The 21,671-nt window shown below is 43.6% G+C and overlaps 1 protein-coding gene across 1 annotated transcript in view; it reads right to left on the bottom strand.

Moving 5' to 3' along the window:
- Positions 1-288: 288 nt before the first annotated feature.
- The window catches only part of LOC135504277 (bridge-like lipid transfer protein family member 3A), a 62,841-nt gene continuing 41,458 nt past the window's right edge, over positions 289-21,671 (bottom strand). The window contains exons 8-21 of the mRNA XM_064922679.1: positions 20,923-21,106; positions 20,506-20,592; positions 17,390-17,608; positions 17,037-17,173; positions 15,820-15,961; positions 15,438-15,631; positions 13,840-15,113; positions 13,527-13,690; positions 13,057-13,205; positions 5,869-6,019; positions 3,790-4,046; positions 3,496-3,604; positions 3,271-3,359; positions 289-2,703 (exon numbers count right to left, since the gene is read on the bottom strand). Coding sequence (XP_064778751.1) covers positions 2,587-2,703; positions 3,271-3,359; positions 3,496-3,604; positions 3,790-4,046; positions 5,869-6,019; positions 13,057-13,205; positions 13,527-13,690; positions 13,840-15,113; positions 15,438-15,631; positions 15,820-15,961; positions 17,037-17,173; positions 17,390-17,608; positions 20,506-20,592; positions 20,923-21,106 — 3,273 coding nt within the window. The 3' untranslated portion in view covers positions 289-2,586. The remainder of the gene's footprint in view (positions 2,704-3,270; positions 3,360-3,495; positions 3,605-3,789; positions 4,047-5,868; positions 6,020-13,056; positions 13,206-13,526; positions 13,691-13,839; positions 15,114-15,437; positions 15,632-15,819; positions 15,962-17,036; positions 17,174-17,389; positions 17,609-20,505; positions 20,593-20,922; positions 21,107-21,671) is intronic.

Raw genomic sequence — 21,671 nt, 5'->3', positions numbered from 1 at the left:
AGAGTGGGCACCCTGCTGTGAACAGAGGTACTTACAGGGTTCTAAGGAGGGGGTGAGGGTTGATTTTTAGACACACTTAGTCACAGTCAACATAACTGCCTCCTTCCAACTGGGGATGTACATTTCATTCCCCATCACACTGACAGCCAAGGCCATGCCAAAAAGCAAATATCAGCAAGAAAATTGGGGTGCTGATATTATTGAGAATGGAATCACTGCTTTGTTACACTGACTGACCTTGGGGGAATTTTCAAATACAAAACATGCAGGATGGGAAAAAAACTGAACCATTAGACTATTTTTTATTTGATAATCTTAGGCATTCGTACATAAAAAAAAACTTCCCTCTCAGAATATGGGCAAAACAGACTTCCTCCTATTGCTTCATGCTACTTCCCACAATTAGAAAGTAACACTGTCATTCATATTCATATTGGAAGGCAACCAGAAAATCAGTGGCATATTATTCTGACCACCAGAGGTCTCAAGCTACCACTCAGAAGAGTATGATGCTTAAAGCTCAACTGAGGGTTGTGGAGTTAACTTGTTAGCACTGTACCACATACACAAACAAGTCTCTTGATCCATTTGAGTTTCTCAAAACTCACACTTGTTTTGCGGAATGTGACTTGGATCTAAGTAACGTTACTCCAATGTCTCTCCTCTCCCTCATCAGGACCAAATACTAATCTAAATACAAAAAACATACAAATAATAGCATTTAAATACTTCTAATGTCACTGCCACATCATACCCTAGAATTGCTACAAAAATATATAATTAAAACATAACCACATCATTAAATAATACTAGAAATTATTCCAATTAGTACAAAGGCTTCACAACTTTTACATAGTAATAGAAAGGTACCCAATGGGTGGAATACATTAACAAATTGGCATTAATGCACCTGTCAGTTTTACTGTAGATAAAATGATTAGTATTATACATATATTGTGCATATATAGACAATTAAGATTCATTATCTCTATTCTTTGATATGATGGCTGTGCCACTAGTGTTTGTTTGAAATGGCTAGTAGCTACACTGTCTAATGGAAAATCATTTTAAAAAAGACAATAGCTGCAAAAAGAAAAATTCATGTTACATGCCTGTAAAAGTTCATATCAAAAGAATAACACTACATTTCATCCATGCAGTGAGGTATTAGTAAATGCCTAGAATGTGTGTTTCTCCATGCAGATGAGTGAGTTCAGGAGATCAAGTAATACCGGTCTGAGGGCAGGGTACACCTCATGTAACAAACTAAATTAGTTAACGTACCGCAACAATTGTGGAACCTTTCCTCAAAAGGCATGCGTCATCTGAACATTAAACAAAGAATACAAATATAGTTTTACAGTCAAAAAATGTAATACTTTTTTTATGATGCAAAGATAACACTGGGGAATGACCTGGGGTCTGAAAAAGTCTGAACAGTGTGGAGACAGCTTGCCCTACCCTCTGATACACAACCAATCAATCAAAGGGATAGATATGCAGGTTTGTCTTGTGCTCCCATTCACAGGAGCTCCATGGATACAGTGCAGTACTGCTTGAAGTCAAAGTGCTTTTATTTCCCTACTCTTCTATTTAATACACTATGGTTCTAAACAATGGTTACATTAATGCATCTAAGATACCAGCTCCTAACTATACAGTTATGTACAACTATGGACAGGACCTACTTAACATTGACAGGCAGTTTTATCTTTGAAGCTTTGTGGATGTTTGTAAACCCACACACCAAGATTCCTAAAACACTAGTGATCTTCACACAGCATGCCTGACAGTGAATGATTTGTACATGAAAACATATCATCAACAGACATCAATTACAACTCTGAATGTTCTCTGGCATATAAGACACAGTGCATATAATTAAGCAATAAGGCACAATGGGTTTGGTATATGGCCAACATACCACGGCTAAGGGCTGTTCTTATGTACAACACATTGCGGAGTGCCCGGACACAGCCCTTGGTATATTGGTCATATACCACAAACCCCCGGGGTGCCTTACTGCTATTTTAAACTGGTTATCAACGTAATTAGAGGAGTAAAAATACATGTTTTGTCATACCCGTGGTATGCGGTCTGATATACCACGGCCGTCAGCCAATCAGCATTCCGGGCTCTTACCACTCAGTCTATTAGACACATTTTGGCATGTGTTCTTCAAATCAAAGATTAATGGCAATTGAGTTGCAGCCCAACAATGAGTTAACTATTCTCTATGGTGGTTTAAATTAAAACTGCTTTTGTACAGCAGAAGGGAACATGTTTAGATTGTCAGTTGAAACTAGTGCCTGTTATGTACCGTAGAGTGTAAAGAGTGACTCCAGTGGGGCTTCTTGTTAATACAAGGGCCCCCTATGTGTTCTCTGGAAGTGACACACTGTTTGTACAATTCATTAGAAGAGCTTGAGCTTTCGAACTACCAGGGTGGATTTCACCATTGGGTGCTCATCTTTGATGTTTACAAATTGTCATATGCCTGAGTCCAGACATTTCATTCAGTTCCTTTACTCCCTTATTGATGCAGTGTCAGTATATCGCCCTCTGCTGGTTGGGGGAGTAATGCAGTCACAGGTCAAACATGGGGTCGTACTTCCTGACCTCCAGGAGGAGACGTTCTCGGTCAGTGAGGGCTTGAGAGAGGGCCAACTGAGCCTCCAATAGCTGGGACCCCAGGGATGGACTCTGAAGGGAAAATGTTGTTGGCTTTATTAGTTTTCACTTCTAGATAACGTTTCTCTGCTAGGGCAAGTAGCCAGATATCTATTCAGCTATAATTTGAATACCTGCTGCCTTGATTTGGATCCTCATAGCCTTAACAAGATAACAAGAACAGGAGAACTACAACAATTACAACAGGAATACAGATCTGTATAAGTAGATGATAGATGGAATTGTGGACTTACCTTCATCTAATCATCCATCATTTAACTTATAGCATTCCAGCTAAGCCCTATGAGTTTGTATTTCTAAATCAACGGTTTCACACACATTTAAGGTAAAAATAATATATAGCTACTGTAATTACAATGCAACTATTGAAGGGACCATTTATGCTACGCTTTCATTTTACATGGTCGTGAGAACTTGCCTAATCCTTACTCACTCTAACACAATCATGTTTTTGTTAACAGCTTGTGCTGTCTGTTTATCTTGAGTTCATTAACCCTGTAATAATCTGTAATGGGTGAGTGAGCCAGAGAGTCAGTGATTATAGCGAATGTAAGTATTTAGGTTTTTGAAAGCTCATACCATGCTCTGCTGTGGTTGGACAGAACAAGAACTGTCTGGTTTCTCCAAACATACCACAGCACCACCTGCAGCGTCTGGGCCTGCACCACCTGCAAGACCGACAATATATATTTAAAAAACAGATGACTCATAACTGTTATTCCAAATCAATCAAGCAGTGAGAGACAAAATAATTGTAATCATAGTGATACTCAAAGGCATGTCCGTGTCCTCTCCCCCAATCACCTTTGATTCTAAACAAGCCATCATCAGAGCGCTCCAGAACCACCTGGTCTATGCTAAAGGTGGCAGGTTGGGTCTGGGGGGCCGTCGGGTAGATCTTGGGACCATCATCCTAAACAGGAATGAACTGGTTAGCTCCATGGATGGCATGGATAACAGACTAACTGTCATTTATTCAATCGGTCTCCTATGGATCGCTGTTGGGGTCTTACCACATATAAAAACCATAGGGTGCACGTCAAATGATGTTATTTGACCCCAACAGAGTTCCATAGTCTCCCTGTGCCCCCAGCTGACCTTCAGAGTGATGGTGACATTGTCCAGGCGGATCTTCATGGGCTGGACATCAGCACTGAGCTCATCCTCCAGGAAGGGCCCCAGGGTAGCCAGGGTGGAGGCCAGGAGCTCCGCCCGACAGCCCTGCACACCCAGCTCCAGGTGACCTACCAACGCAGAGAGGGGACCGTGCCGTGCTGCAGAGGGACCCATCTCTATTCGCATGCCCACCACTGGAGCTGACCTGCAGCCCTGTCTCTGTCCCAGGGTGGACCCACCTGGAGATTAGGACATCAAGGAAAGCGTGAGTTATATAGTCAGAGAATGGGTACCACAGATATGGATCCCTGCCAGTCTGTTGGTTTCCACGATGACGACTTGTGCATGTCACTTGGTTAATTGTGGGTTCTTGACTGGCTCAGGAGTCAGAGTTTTGAAGCGCAGACTCTGAAGCATGAAGGACAGACATGTGCTTCCGCTGGTGTTGTGGGTCCGGTTGTGCGGGAATGGTACTTTGATCAGGCTGCAGTTAGACGGTTGTTTCTGTCCCTCTCGAAGTGGTCTACTGCTGTGTGGGTTTTGGAGTGCGAGGTGGATCGGTGAGAGGTGATGTCTGTGAGTTGGCTGGGCTGGATATGGCAGAAATTGAGGTTGTGTTTAAGGTTGTCTTTTATGCACCTTTTGGGTCGGCCTGTCTCATGGTGCCCCTGCTGCTGCTCGCTAAAGAAGATCCTTCTTCAGAGACGATGTTGGGGCATCCTGATGGTGTGGAAGGTCCATCGGAGCTGTGTCTTAATGATCTTAGCTTTAACGCTGGTGCTGTTAGATTTCTGCAGTATCTCCAGGTAGGACACCTTGTCTTGCCACTGGATACCCATTATAGATCTCAAAGATTGTGTATGGAATGTCTCCAGCTGTTTGACCTGGAGACTTTACAGGTTCCAAGTTGCACAGCCATACAACAGAGTTGTGACAATTACTGCATTGTAGATTTTCATATTTGTGGAAAGTGTGATGATTTAGTATCCTGTTCCTCAGCCTCCCAATGACTGGCTTTCTTTCTGGATTCTGCTAGTTATTTATTGGTTGAGTGAGCCATCCTTGGACATGGTGCTCCTCCCAGATATGTGAGGTGGTCAACATTCTGGAGCTCAGATCCACTTAGGTGGATGCTGTGGACCACTGGGTTGGAGAGGGGTGATGGTTGACTGAAGACTACAGTTTTTCCTAAGCTGATGGTAAGACCAAAACTCTTGCAAGCTTCAACAAAGTTGTCTGCGAAAGACTGGAGGTCTACCTCCATTTGCACGATTAGGGCACAGTCATCAGCAAAGAGGGCTTCACGGACAAGATGTTCTTGTGTTTTGGTCTTTGCTCTGAGCCTGTGCAGGTCGTAGATTGAACTCTCATCCCTGTATCTGATGTAGATGCCTTTGTTGAGGTCCTTAGTGGTGTGGTTGACGAGGGCAGTGAAAAAGAGGTTGAACAGCACCGGGCCCCAAGACACATTCTTACTTGATGCTGTTGGAGATGGGAAAGGCTTCAGAATTATCACCACCACAGTGGATCTGGCCTTGAATTCCATCATTGAGTAGGATGTTGACTAGTTTGTGTTGCCTAGATGCTCGTAAAGATCTATGTGGTTCGTCCAGGTGATGTTGGATGGCCTTTTGGGGCATCAGGTTTATGGCTGAGGGGTCGACAGTGGATGTTCTGTTCACGTGATTGTCTAAAAGTAGCATTGAGTCTTCAGTTGTAACATTGGATCGAGAGCGTAAGATGATTACATGAGTCATTATGTGACTATATGAGTATGAATGATTCACCGATGGAAGAGAGAAAGTAAGAGTAGGTTGGGAGCATTCTTTAACAAAAAGAACAGCTATTATTGGAGACGTTGAGTGACAGTGGCTTGTGACAGTTGTTCAGTTAGACTGATGCTACAGTAAGGTGCAGTGTCTTTAGCTAGATAAGTTCTATTTCATTCTGGATGACTGTCACGAGGCTTTGTTTATTATCCAAATCCAGGGAAAGCACTACCACTGGCGGTCATCCAGAATGAAATAGAACCATAGTTTTTTTCCCGTAACTTGAGGTTACCTGAAATTTGTCTGGCCAGCAGGTCAGAGACCCTTACGTTGCCCATCTGTCTGGAGGTGAGATGCTGGACCTCCACTGCCACCACCAGGTCCTCTCCCTTCAGGTCCGTCACACAGGCAATACCACTGAGCACCAGCAACAACACAGATGCCTGCACAGCACAGTACAGGACAAGTAGTTACCCACAATAAGAATTATGCATTACCCAACATACAAGTACGGTATGATTGCCGAGCATCCCTCCCATGCATATACAGTGAGAGTGCTGACTAGGTCTGTGGCGGTCCTTAAATTTTGTCAGCCAGTGATTATCATGCAAATAACTGCTGGTCTCACGTTAATTGACCGTTAATTAACATAAACATGTTTATCATCTCCTGGCTTCCACACAAGCCACTAATGCAGACCATTGGAACATCTACATTTTAAAAAGTCTAATCTATTTAACAAATCCATCACAATAAATCCATTATTTATTTTAGACAGGTCTAAAGAAACATAAGAAAATGTATCCTATTTCAGAAGAACAGAATAGCATATGCCTGTGGGCTACACTAGTTCATTTGCTTAGAATTCCATGGCATTATTTTTATATTATTTTATAGTATGAAGAATCCATTGAAAGGATATGTTCTCCAAATGATTTCCGAGGGAGTGAACACAGGCAGCTTTTCTGTGTTGAGAAACAGGCCCTCCTATATACTTAATTTGGAGTTATTTATGCAACTTTAGTTGTGATGCAAATGTTAGTTATGCTATACAGTTAGATTAGATGTTTAGATTTATTATTCATTCTAAGGTTGCATGATGCAACTCTAATGATAATTTGAAAAAAGCTCTGCTCTGCTCAATTCGACAAGCACTTGATAATATTCTCACCCACCAGACTATGGGTGGCCTACAACAACAAAACATTGCGAATGGAGGTTACGTGTGGTTACGTTTTTAATATGCAAGCATAGGCAGCGCATCCATTTTCCTAAAGTAAATTGAATTGCCAAAATGATATAGCCTACTCCTGTCTATACAGAAATAAATTAAAATACAAATCGTAGGAAAAACATTGTTTGGAAAGCAAATGGTTATTGCTGTAAAGAGAAGACAAAGAAAAGACTGATCTGTATTTTAAATAAAAATTCTCAACCTAATTGAGCAAACAACTTTATAGCCTATCTTATTGGCACCAGTGGAGATCATGGCAATATCCCTAGTGAGTGCGCATTGCACATATTCACTATTTATCACTGATGATTCAGTGCTACTTAAGTTTGTTTTTTTGACAATAATTTCCTCCTCTAGTTTCCATATTCCATTTGTGTCTCCCTATCTCGTAGGCCTCCCTATCTCCCTATCTCGTAGGCCTCCCTATCTCGTAGGCCTCCCTATCTCCCTATCTCGTAGGCCTCCCTATCTCGTAGGCCTCCCTATCTCGTAGGCCTCCCTATCTCCCTATCTTGTAGGCCTATTATATGGACAACGTCGTCTTTATTGATCTGTTTGTCAGTGTCACCAGAGTAGGCTACCGTGTAATTTATTGTATTAAAAAACATTCTGCTAATGTCTCCAGTCATATAGGGTGTAGTAGAATTGCATGAAATGTGTTTATAAAAAGCCACATTTTCCCATGCAAAGAAAGAAGAAACGTATCTGGTATAGCCTAGGCCAACTCTAAGCTATATGCGCTCAGCGATCAAACAGTCTTTTTTTACAAACAGTGATTGAGTTATATTACTAGACTAAATTATGACTATCGAATCTACTCATTACATTATGAATAATAGTAGGCTATCTTGCAATCTACTGCAGAGATAGCCTGCAGAGTTCTGTCATACTACCCAGGTCCGTGCCCAAACAATTTGAGCTTCTACTTTTAAAAATCCACCTTTCCAGAAACAAGTCTCTCAACATTGCCGCTTGTTATAGATCCCCTCAGCCTCCAGCTGTGCCCTAGACACCATATGTGAATTGATTGCCCCCCCATCTATCTTCAGAGTTCGTACTGTTAGGTGACCTAAACTGGGATATGCTTAACACCCCGGCCGTCCTACAATCTAAGCTAGATGCCCTCAATCTCACACAAATTATCAAGGAACCTGCCAGGTACAATCCTAAATCCGTAACAATGGGCACCCTCATAGATATCATCCTGACCAACTTGCCCTCTAAATATACCTCTGCTGTCTTCAACCAGGATCTCAGCGATCACTGCATCATTGCCTGCGTCCGTAATGGGTCCGCGGTCAAACGAACACTGACCCTAAAACACTTCAGCGAGCAGGCCTTTCTAATCGAACTGGCCCGGGTATCCTGGAAGGATATTGACCTCATCCCGTCAGTAGAGGATACCTGGTTGCTCTTTAAAAGTGCTTTCCTCACCATTTTAAATAAGCATGCCCCATTCAAAAAATGTAGAACTAAGACCAGATATAGCCCCTGGTTCACCCCAGACTTGACTGCCCTTGTCCAGCACAAAAACATCCTGTGGCGTACTGCATTAGCATCGAATAGCCCCTGCGATATGCAACTTTTCAGGGAAGTTAGGAACCAATATACACAGTCAGTTAGGAAAGTTAAGGCTAGCTTTTTCAAACATAAATTTGCATCCTCGAGCACTAATTACAAAAGTTTTGGGACACTGTAAAGTCCATGGAGAATAAGAGCACCCCCTCCCAGGCTAGAAAACACTGTTACCACCGATAAATCTACGATAAATGATCATTTCAATAAGAATTTTTCTACAGCTGGCTATGCTTTCCACCTGGCTAAACCTACTAGAGGTTGACCGATTATGATTTTTCAATGCCGATACCAATTATTGTAATAATGACAATTACAACAACACTGAATTAACACTTTTATTTTAACTTAACATAATACATCAATCAAATCAATTTAGCCTCAAATAAATAATGAAATATGTTCCATTTGGTTTAAATAATGCAAAAAGAAAGTATTGGAAAAGAAAGTAAAAGTGCAATATGTGCCATGTAAAAAAGCTAACGTTTAAGTTCCTTGTTCAGACCACGAAATTGTATGAAAGCTGATGGTTGCTTTTAACATTAGTCTTTAATATTCCCAGGTAAGAAGTTTTAGGTTGAGGTTATTATAGTAATTATAGGACTATTTCTCTCTATACCATTTGTATTTCATATACCTTTGACTATTGGATGTTCTTATAGGCACTTTAGTATTACCAGTGTAACATATAGCTTCCGTCTCTCTCCTCGCAACTACCAGGGCTCGAACCAGGAACACAACAAGAACAGCCACCCTCGAAGCATCGTTACCCATCGCTCCTCAAAAGCCGTGGCCCTTGCAGAGAAAGGGGAACAACTACTCGAAGTCAGAGAGCAAGTGGTGTTTGAAATGGTATTAGCGCACACCCCGCTAACTAGCTAGCCATTTCACATCGGTTACACCAGCCTAATCACGGGAGTTGATAGGCTTGAAGTCATGAAGAGCTGCTGGCAAACACACGAAAGTGCTGTTTCAATGAGAAGTGACAATTTCCCGAGTTAAAAGAAATTCATGTTAGCAGGCAATATTAACTAAATATGCAGGTTTAAAAATATATACTTGTGTATTGGTGTTGATGTTTATGGTTAGGTACACATTCTTGCAACGACAGTGCTCTTTTCGCATATGCGCTTGTTAAATCACCCATTTGGCGAAGTAGGCTATGATTCAATGATAAATTAACATGCACCACATTGATTATATGCAACGCAGGACAAGCTAGATAAACTAGTAATATCATCAACCATGTGTAGTTAACTAGTGATTATGTTAAGATTGATTGTTTTTTATAAGATAAGTTTAATGCTAGCTAGCACCTTACCTTGGCTCCTTGCTGCACTCGCATAACAGGAAGTCAGCCTGCCACGCAGTCTCCTCGTGAAGTGCAATGTAATCGGCCATGATCGGTGTCCAATTGTTACGATAACTTGAAATCGGTCCCAATTAAATCGGCAATTCCAATTAATCGGTCGACCTCTAACACCTACCCTAGACAACAGCACTGCACCCCCGCATAAACTTGCCCAAGTCCCCCCCGCTTCTCCTTCACCCAAATCAAGACAGCTGATGTTCTGAAAGAGCTGCAAAATCTGGATCCTTCAAATCAGCTGTGCTAGACAATCTGGGCCCTCTCTTTCTAAAATGATTTTCCGAAATTGTTGCAACCCCTATTACTAGCCTGTTCAACCGCTCTTTCGTATTGCCTGAGATCCCCAAAGATTGGAAAGCTGCCACGGTCATCCCCCTCTTCAAAGGGGGAGACACTCTAGACCCAAACTGTTATAGACCTATATCCATCCTTCCCTGCCTTTCTAAAATCTTCAAAAGCCAAGTTAACAAACAGATCAACCATTTTGAATCCCACAGTACCTTCTCCACTAGACAATCTGGTTTCCGAGCTGGTCATGGGTGCACCTCAGCCACGCTCAAGGTCCTAAACGATATCATAACCTCCATCGATAAAAGACAATACTGTGCAGCCGTCTTCATCAACCTGGCCAAGGCTTTCGACTCTGTCAATCACCGCATTCTTATCGGCAGACTCAATAACCTTGATTTCTCAAATGACTGCCTCGCCTGGTTCACCAACTACTTCTCAGATAGAGTTCAGTGTGTCAAATCGGAGGGCCTGTTGTCCGGACTTCTGGTAGTCTCAATGTGGGTGCCACAGGGTTCAATTCTCGGGCCGACTCTTTTCTCTGTATACATCAATGATGTCGCTCTTGCTGCTGGTAATTCTCTGATCCACCTCTACGCAGACGACACCATTCTGTATACATCTGGCCCTTCTTTGGACACTGTGTTAACAAACCTCCAAACGAGCTTCAATGCCATAAAACACTCCTTCCGTGGCCTCCAACTGCTTTTAAATGCTAGTAAAACTAAATGCATGCTCTTTAACTGATTGCTGCCCGCACCCGCCCGCCCGACTAGCATCACTACTCTGGACGGTTCTGACTTAGAACATGTGGACAACTACAAATACCTAGGTGTGTCTGGTTAGATTGTAAACTCTCCTTCCAGACTCACATTAAGCATCTCCAATCCAAAATTAAATCTAGAATCGGCTTCCTATTTCACAAACAAAGCCTCTTTCACTCATGCTGCCAAACATACCCTCGTAAAACTGACTATCCTTGACTTTGGCGATGTCATCTACAAAATAGCCTCCAACACTCTACTCAGCAAATTGGATGTAGTCTATCACAGTGTCATCCGTTTTGTCACCAAAGCCCCATATACTACCCACCACTGCGACCTGTACGCTCTCGTTGGCTGGCCCTCATTACATATTTGTCGCCAAACCCACTGGCTTCAGGTCATCTATAAGTCTTTGCTCGGTAAAGCCTCGCCTTATCTCAGCTCACTGGTCACCATAGCAACACCCACCAATAGCACGTGCTCCAGCAGGTATATTTCACTGGCCATCCCCAAAGCCAACACCTCCTTTGGCCACCTTTCCTTCCAGTTCTCTGCTGCAAATGACTGAAACGAACTGCAAGCTTGAGACTTATATCTCCCTCTCTAACTTTAAGCATCAGCTGTCAGAGCAGCTTATCGATCACTGTACCTGTACACAGCCCATCTGTAAATAGCCAGCCAAACTACCTCATCCCCATATTGTTATTTAATTGTTTTGCTCTTTTGCACCCCAGTATCTCTACTTGCACATCATCATCTGCACATCTATCACTCCAGTGTTAATGCTGAATTGTAATTATTTTGCCACTATGGCCTATTTATTGCCTTACCTCCCTAATCTTACTACATTTGCACACACTATACATAGATTTTTCTATTGTGTTATTGACTGTACGTTTATTTATCCCATGTGTAGCTCTGTGTTGTTGTTTTTGTCGCACTGCTTTTATCTTGGCCAGGTCGCAGTTATAATTGAGAACTTGTTCTTAACTGGCCAACCTGGTTAAATAAAGGTGAAATAAAATCTTACATAAGTCTGTAAATGAGATGATGCCTGGAATGCTTTATTATGAAGGTTCCTTTTTATGGTGAAAATTTGCTTCCCCTAACTTGAAACTCACACGTTGCCTATGTATGCCAGGTTGTAAAGTGGATTAATGTGCTTAATTTTAAGAAGCGAGCAATAAATATAGCAGCACGAGAAACCTGGGTTTATAGGAACATGTTTCACTAGGCTCTGTGCTCTCGAACCATGTTCCAGGGCTCCTAGGCCTAGAGGCTCTGTGCTCTCTAACCATGTTCCAGGGCTCCTAGGCCTAGAGGCTCTGTGCTCTCTAACCATGTTCCAGGGCTCCTAGGCCTAGAGGCTCTGTGCTCTCTAACCATGTTCCAGGGCTCCTAGGCCTAGAGGCTCTGTGCTCTCTAACCATGTTCCAGGGCTCCTAGGCCTAGAGGCTCTGTGCTCTCTAACCATGTTCCAGGGGTCCTAGGTCTAGAGGCTACGTTTGGAGTTACTTGGCCAAACCTTAACAAAACATATAGGCCTATGGGCAAGGCTACTGACATGTGCAACTAAAAAGTCACAAAAAAAGACATGCTGTTTCTTGATGCTGGGCATCATTCACAAGTGATAGGCTAATCTGGTCACCCATCAGACTATTCTTAATTTAATCTTGTCTTTACATATACTAAAGAATATATGTGTGAAATTTGATTTGATTTAGAATGGACCATTATCATGCGCCTGTCACCACAGGGGCAGGGAAAGAAAATGTAATCTATGCACATAAATAGTGAATGGAGGACGCTTTTCCCACGGTGCATTTTAATGCCAGTCATGTAGGCTATACTCCTGTTGTAAAGCAAAGCAATGTGCTTAATATTAGGAGAGTTAAGAAATAAATATAGTAATGGGCTCTCATGAAGTGTTTGATTTGATTTTCGATTGCATTTTCTTTTATGTCAGAGTGACTAGAGGGACAACAGATCGCTGAGTTCCAGGTCATTAGCGACTAGCAGTTAGCAAGTTTGATAGGCTACTAATGACCATCAGCAGCATCAGAACGCAGTTTTGGAGAAGCCTAGTTACCATGACTAAACGGTCAAGTGGAATTTGACTGCGGTCATAACTCGTGACTGCCAGTGTGGTGGTAATACGGTCACCGTAACAGCCCTATTTCTGACAATGCCTCTACTGTCGGTCTCTGTAATGTCACACTAGACAGTGTGTGTATGTAAAGTGGGACCTACTGTGTCCTGTGTGATGTCCTCAATGCTCTGGGACAGGGAGCTGCTCAGGTCGGCTGATGACCCTCCCTCTGTCCCCGGGGCAGCGCTGCCTCCACTGTCCATGGGCCCAAGGGTGCTGTTGGGTCGCATCATGGACTCTACTCCTGACTCTGAAATCACAGAACAGAACACACAGGGGCAAATAAAACTCTTACTTATGGCCAGACTTTGACAGTGGGATTCAAGACTAAGCAGACTATTGTTTTGAAACCCTGTTACTAGCGAGATAGATACTGTTTCTTTTCAAATGTTCTGTCTTTGTGTGACTGTTCTTGTCTATCAGTGTTTTGTTACTTGTCATGTTTTCTGTTTTTGTCTGGATCCAAGGAAGAATAGCTGCTGCTTCTGCAAAAGCTAACAGGGATCTGAATAAATCAATAAAATATTGATACAATATGCATCTATGTTGTGGAGTTTGGATGAGGAGTTACCATCCATGAGAATGTTGTCACTAGAGTCGCTGTCCACTGAGAGGTGGTCGTCGGGCAGGCTTCCGTCCAGGATGGCGCTGTCAAATGAGTACTGTGAGAGAGACAGCTTCATGGACTGGAGCCGCAGACTGGCCATAGGGCATCCCTCCTCGGGGCGCTGCTCCCTACACAAACAGAAAACAGAAAACAGCCTTTATGGTCATTCACACCAGTAAAACCACACATCCATACAGTTGACACTATGGACTTGATAGACCTTAACCTTATGGTGTAATGACAACAGCAAAGCAGGAGAGCATGCTGGGAAACCTACTTGGCCTGTGTAGTGAACAGCTTGCTCATCCCTGACCCACGACTCATGAAGCTGAAGGCATCTTTTGTGATGGAGAACGCCCCTTTAGTCAGGTCCAGGGAGGCACTAAAGGCATCTTTGGTGACATCCTTGGTGGCGGTGAGGGCATTGGACAGCTCTTCCTCCAGGCTGAAGGTAGAGGGGTCCCTAGACAGGAGGGAGGGATGGTGTTCAGGGGAGAAGGGAGGAGAGGGGACAGGACCATCCTCCTGGGTTGTCTCCCCCTCCATGACCTCTACTGCCTCGCTGGCCTCCTCTACCACACCATCCACTTCCTGCTCAATGGGAGGAGAGCTGTTGACGGTGGCAGTACCGTTTCCTATCCCACTGTCCTCAAGAGGGCCTGGCGATGTAGCCTGGTGAGTGGGGGAGAGGTCAGAGTCTGTCAGGCTGGGGCTTTCAGATCCTGGGGTGTGGGCCTCCTCTTCCTCTGGATCCATGGCTGCAGGTGGTAGCAGTAGCCCCAGCTCCACTGAGTCCATTAGGAGGGCTAGGCACATCGTAGGGGGCTCAGACTCCTGGCCCCTGGCCTGCTTAGCGTCCCTGGTGTCCCGGCCCAGCTCGCCCCCCAGCCTGGCCAGGGTGTCCTTCATCCGCAGTAGGGCCACATACTGGTAGTGGTTGAGCCACACTTTGACCGGTGTGATGGCCTGGGCCAGGAAGTGAATAGAGGCCACTGGAGCCTCCTTTTTACTGTCCTGGTTGTGGTGGTCAGGGTTGGAAGGGAGCTGGTTCTCCTGCTCTAAGGATCCATGGTTGAGATCTACAGGAGCTGGTTCACTGGGAGAGGAGACCAGGGAACAGCCCTTAAACGCACATGGACGACATATCCACACAGACATAGTGAAAGGCTCCACGAAGGGGTGAGCTCTGCCCTTGTTGCTTTTCCGTGCCCCCTCGAAGCTCACGGACAGGCGGGAGAGACTTAGGGACCAGACGTCCTTGGCCCGGAGGGGCCTCATCTCAGAAAAGGGCAGGGGCTCCATCTCCAGGGAGTGCTGGAGGAAGGCAGAGGGTAGGGGGAGAAAGGCGCTCTGGTCTCGGGGGAAGGAGCAGGGGGGAGCGGACTGGAAGAAGTGGCAGGTGGAGAAGCTGCTGTAGGTGGCGTTGAGGTCGGCCCGGGTGCCGTGTGGGGAGTGGCAGGTGTTGCTGAGGACCGTCTGGGGAACAGTGATGTTCAGAGACTGGGGCCTGTCTTGGTGGTCCATGATGGATGACTCCAGGGGAATAATCAACTGCAGACAGACAGGGCGAGGCACAGAAACAGTCATCTACTGACCTGATACATTAACCTAACAATAACATAAACTCCAACGTTTACATGATGTGCCCCTAGAGAGAAAACTGCTCATCATAAAGACACAAGCCACATTACAAAATGGTGAAGGGCATACATTTTCAACCAATTTTCATGAGCAACACTAACTGTTTGTCATTTCCAATGACTTAGAAGTTGTATAATGAGCTGCAATACTCTGCTGCTAAAAGGGACACAGCCTGCAACGATGCAGCTCTCTTCCTCCTGACAACTTGGCCTGGTTTCATTCATTCAATCTCACTTTGATCTGTGCTGTGTCCATGCGGATGTCCACGTGCTCCTCTGCTTTGCTGCCGTCCTGGAGTTGGTAGAAGGCTTTGACCTGCTCCAGGGTACGCAGCAGGCCCCGCGAGAACAGGTTGACCCACAGCAGACTGGCTGGGTCTAGGCACAGCTGTAGGCCGTTCAGCTGGGCATATAGGTTAGTGTTGGGTACTGGGGAATGAGAGGGGGATGGAGAGAGGAGCATTTGTTCAGTTGTTGTAAGATAATATTCTAATGGTTTGTTTTGTTCCACAAAAAAACAGAATATTAAATCAGAGAATCTGCAAGAAAATACTGTTTCAGTAATTTACTAAGATAATACCAGTTTACTATAAACACACAATGTGGTCAGCTCATACCAGGCAAACCAGGGTTGTCAGGGAAGTAATACTCAGTGAATTGCAGGTGGATGGCTGGTATATTGTCTGCTAGGTTCAGGGCCTTGCGGTTACAGGATATTAAGGACTGGGTCTTCTTGCTGTGGCGTCCCCCTGTAGACACCTGTGTGAGGGGATGGGGTGGCAATAATGATTCATATGAAATTGATCTCTAAAGTGCTTTTCTCACATCGAAAATGTAACAATCGGCAGGAGTGAAGTAATGAGTTTTCTGACTGTCAGAGTGAACGGAACTCACGAGGATCTTAATTACTCAATGCAGTACTAACTATACACCAGGGTTCCGTAAGACGGCCCAAATTCAGCCCGGGGGTGATTTTATTTGGGACCCCCAAGCTCAAAGTGATTTCAATTTATTAAATCTGTTCCCAAGTATTCACATGCATAAATACAGGCATATGTGATCGTATCTCAATGTAAATAGGTTTGAAATAATTCTGTTTTTGTCAAATACGATATCTGTTTGACTTTCTTACGGTCAATTTGCAGTGTACAAATTATCTAACTATGTTCCGGCCCCCCGACGATCGTTCAAGGAAATATTGGCGCATGGCTGAATGTAATTGGGGAACCCTGCTATACATCATCGAATGCAAAAATGTTGTTTGTTTTTTTCAGAGAAAAAAAAGGAACAACTTTCAACTCAACCCAAAAATACCCATAATCATGTCATGCTGCATTTTAATTCAGTTTTCTTCTATGGCTGGATAATAAGAATCTACTGAGCTTTATTTGTGGTGGCAGGGGTTATCTACATCACAGCTGACATGCTTTTAGGGTGGTCGAGCATGACGAGGTGAAAAGGATTTCCTATCTTAAGCGGTCCACACAGTTCATGCACATCGATTTGCACTTGGGAGGAATACGATTTTTTGGAGCAACGCACACCTTTTGGTGACATGATACTTTGCCTGTCCATGAAATAGCAACATTCACAAGGGGCGACAGCAGAGATGTTATTTCTGTTGTCTTCCCAGTTGTGGTAAAGGCAAATAAGAATGATGTTGAAAACATCCCCACTGTAAACTAATCTGAAAGAAAACCAACTGCATATTTATTAATAATAGCTACATGTAATGAAAGTTTAGGTTTGTTTTACATTACCTATTTTTGTGCCTGCCAATAGGCTGTAGGCTACTTGCTAGCTGGCTAAAAACAGAAAGCAAGCACAGTCTCACCTGATGGATATCAAGGTCGTCCATTCGTACCACCACACAGCTAGAGCGGAGCCTCTTCAGAGGATTCCCCGGGGGATGAGGTGTTATTGAGTTCCTCCTGGAGCTCTGATCCCTGTCAGGGGGGCTGGGCTGTCCATCTGTGTCAAGAGAGAGACAATTGGGGCCTGATAATGGCACAGTGAGGACAAAAAGACCACATCAAACATTCCTGTTCAGTATCTATCAACGCCTTCTCTCTTTCCTTATTAATAACTTAACTTACACAAGGTAGCTATTCTCATCACTAGGTACAGGTCTGTCTGTTGGTGTATCAGATCCATACTACAGTAAGATAACCTGGTTGTGAATCTCACCGTGAGCCCTCTTGGCGGGGGAGTCCTTGGCCTGGTTGGGGATCTCACCGTGAGCCCTCTTGGCGGGGGAGTCCTTGGCCTGGTTGGGGATCTCAGAATGTGGACCAGGGATACCTGACGCCTCCACCCTCCTCTGGAACTCCTGCAGCAGTCTGCAAGCCCACTGGGCTCGGGCCTCCATTGCTCCACAGTGACGCTCCCAGTGCTGACAGCCATCAGCTGCAGGTCAAATGTTATTTTTATTTTATTTAACTAGGCAAGTCAGTTAAGAACAAATTATTATTTACAATGACGGCCTACCCCGGCCAAACCCTAACCCGGACAATTCTGGGCCAATTGTACGAAGTTCTATGGGACTCCCAATCACGGCCGGTTGTGATACAGCCTCTGTGGTGACGCCTCTAGCATTGAGATGCAGTGCCTTAGACCGCTGCGCCACTCGGGAGCCCTACGTTATGTCATACAAAGGTCATTCATTAGAGTTATACAATAGGGTTCAGTGCATCCCCAGGGTTATTATTGAAAGAATCCCATCTCTCATACTAATCAAAATATTAAAAAACATACCAGTTATACATATCAACTTCTCCAAAGATTCTGTTTTACTATTTGATCTGGGATTTTGCATGATTGCGCAAGCAAACCAATCCGCTCTCCCTTAAAATGGGTTTTCTGTAATTGTGTAACAGACCAGTAGTACCGATGAAGTGAAGTGCAGAGTTCTGGAAGGGATTGTGGTGCGTTATACATTCTATAGTTGAGAAATTCCACTGAGAATAATAGCAATGGGCATGCAACCTTCTCCATCCAGGCTATTAGTTTGCATGAATGAATGTCGATGAGGCTTACTAGAAGTCTGAATGGAGGTTGAACTTTCAGTGGGAGCACTATCTAGACAGCAGTGAATAAACATGAACTCTAATTATAACAAATAGGAGCACGAGTCTCTTGACAGAAAGGGGGAAGTACACCAGTGTTTCCTCTGGAAAATGTTGTAGCAGTGGGACGAAAAGGTTGCGGGGAAGGGGGGGGGGTCATTTTTTAAAGTAGGACTGAGAAGCATTTTGTTACGTTACAGCCTTGTTCTAAAATGGATTAAATGAAATAAAAAATCCTCAATCTACACACAATACCCCATAATGACAAAGCAAAAACAGGTTTTTAGAAATGTTTGCAAACGTGTTACAAATAAAAAACGGAGCTCAGGTACATCCTATTTCCATTGATCATCCTTGAGATGTTTCTACAACTTGATTGAAGTCCACATGTGGTAAATTCAAATGATTGGACATGATTTGGAAAGGAACACACCTGTATATATATGGTTCCACAGTGACAGTGCATGTCATAGCAAAAACCAAGCCATGAGGTCAAAGGAATTGTCTGTAGAGCTCTGAGACAGGATTGTGTCGAGGGAAAGATCTGGGGAAGTGTACCAAAAAATGTCTGCAGCATTGAAGGTCTCCAAGAGTTTGCCAAAAGCCACCTAAAGGACTCTCAACCCATGAGAAACAAGATTATCTGGTCTGATGAAACCAAGATTATACTCTTTGGCCTGAATGCCAAGAGTCCCGTCTGGAGGTAACCTGGCACCATCCCTACGGTGAAGCTAGGTGGTGTCAGCATCACGCTGTGGAGATATTTTTCAAAGGCAGGACCTCAGACTGGGGTGAAGTGTCACCTTCCAACGGGAAAACTACCCTCAGCACACATCCAAGACAAGTTACCTGTGATGAATGTTGAAAACAAAAACTGTCATTTCTATATGCAGGAAATCATATTTTAATAATGGGTATGGTAAGAATTGACTACCAAAGTGTGAGTCATAATTCCCATGACACCTTCCAGGGAAGCCTAGTGGTTAGAGCGTTGGACTAGTAACCAGAAGGTTGCAAGTTCAAATCCCTGAGCTGACAAGGTACAAATCTGTCGTTCTACCCCTGAATAGGCAGTTAACCCACTGTTCCTAGGCCGTCATTGAAAATAAGTATTTGCTCTTAACTGACTCGCCTAGTTAAATAAAGGTTAAAAAAATAATAATAATACAAAAAAAATCTGAAACGTGGTTCCTTCATTCATTTATTCCAGAGGATAGTTTTAGATTCACTTCAAATAAGGTCTGTGTTTCATGTAGGCTTACACCACCTTGTCAATTTGATATCTGTGTAGATATCCACAGGACAAGGTAACTCTGATCAATATTGGCTAAATATAAACAAATATTATTTTTGTGGGGTGGATTTATTAACATATGTTTACAAACATTACCTTATCCTAGCGAGATTTACAAGAGTTTCAAAACACCTAGGCGGTTTAAGCCTGCACGAAATGCAGACCTTATTTGAAGTAGATCAAGACATACCCTATGGAAGACATGAATGGTAAAATAACGAAGGAACCCCTTTCATGTTCAGCCACAGGAATTATGAATTCTTTCTATACCATTTGTATTTCATATACCTTTGACTATTGGATGTTCTTATAGCCACTTTAATATTGCCAGCCTAATCTCAGGAGTTGATAGGCTTGAAGTCATAAACAGCGCTGTGATTCAAGCATTGCTAAGAGCTTCTTGCAAACGCAGTAAATTGCTGTTTGAATGAATGCTTACGAGCCTGCTGCTACCTACCACCGCTCAGTCAGACTGCTCTAGCAAAGATGTAATCGGCCAATGTCAGCCAATGTAATCGGCCATAATCGCCGTCAAAAAAGGCTGATTACCGATTGTTGTGAAAACCGATTGTTGTGCCGATGAATCGGTTGACCTCTAATTAAAACTGTTGTTTTCCCCATGACTGCATTTTTGTGCATTGACTGCTTGTCAGAATGCATGTTTCCCTCCCTATGGCACTCGTGAAAGCTCAAAAGGAATCTCTCTCTCACATAGCACACACAACAACAAGTTGACAAGATAAATAGGTTAACTATTCCACTATGGGGTTGTCTGGTTTTTCTATTCTTTACTCGTTTTGTTTGTAAAGGAGAAGTAAATGTGGACTGTTCTATCATCTTCCAAGTGCGCCTCGGCAGAAATATTTTGTCATGTTTCATATTATTTTGCCGTAGCACAGCACAATATATAAATGACTGCAGCGGAAACACTGAAGTACACTCACCGGGCCGGTGGATGGGGTAGTAGTCAAAACCCAGCTTGCGGAAGGTCAACTGCATTGCACCCTGGGAGCCTGGAGGTGGAGGCTCATCTGTGTGACATGAGAAGTCAGAGGTCAAAAGCTTTGTTCACCTCTGACAACTAAATTCCACCATCAAGATCCTAATTGTTTTAATTAAAGGGTATTAGGACAACCAGAAAGTATAGATTGGATCTCTACAGGCAGAAAAGGTCATACTCTCTGAGGGTGTCTCAGGGGGAGTAGGATATGCAAAAACAAATGTCCATTTCGCACCACACACTTGTACAGGTTACACACTTGTACATGTGTGAAACAGGGAAAATATAAGTACCCCTTATTTGACCTTTGTTATAGGCTAATTCTGTGCACTGACATTTTTGGGGTGTCTGTGGGACTAACCGGGGTCTGCTGAGGAGCTGTCGTTGCATATGTGCAGGTCTAGACGAGAGATGAAGGTGTGGTAGGAGGACTCTTTGACGTCATGTTGATCAAAGTACTGGTCCAGGGTACTGGGTACACCAACGCTGGGAGGGGGTGAAGGGTCTGTCCATAGATTGTGGATACCAGGGGATGGGGGTGCAGTCTGTAACACAAAATCATACCATTATTATCTTTAACTATCACAAAGACTATTATAATATCTAGACCAGCCATACTCAACAGGCGGACCCAGAACGGGGTCAATACCAACCATGCGTCCCAACACATTTTGGAAATTAGTCAGGCTTTTACCTTAGGCTACTGCTGTTGAGAGTAGTTAGAGTTTGAAATGTGGTAATGCATGGGCAGTTTGTCATTCACTGACAGAACTTATGGAGCTACTTATAACCTGTCAGAAATGTCCAGTTGATCAACTAGCTCATGTTAGCTTTGTAGGTAAAATATAATAACCAGTCATCTAAATCTTCTAATTACCATGGCCAGATTATGTGCCCAAGGATGTCACACCATGATCTGTTTCACCTGTCTTTGTGATTGTCTCCACCCCCCTCCAGGTGTCACCCATCTTCCCCATTATCCCCTGTGTATTTATACAGGTGTTCTCTGTTTGTCTGTTGCCAGTTCGTCTTGTTTGTCAAGTCAACCAGCGTTTTTTTGTATCAGCTCCTACTTTTCCCCAGTCTCTCTTTTCTCATCCTCCTGGTTTT

This window comes from Oncorhynchus masou, chromosome 18 (genome assembly GCF_036934945.1).
Source record: "Oncorhynchus masou masou isolate Uvic2021 chromosome 18, UVic_Omas_1.1, whole genome shotgun sequence".
Lineage (NCBI taxonomy): Eukaryota > Metazoa > Chordata > Actinopteri > Salmoniformes > Salmonidae > Oncorhynchus > Oncorhynchus masou.
The sequence above is the reverse complement of the archived record's forward strand: the minus strand, read 5'-3'. Positions and strand labels throughout refer to the sequence as shown.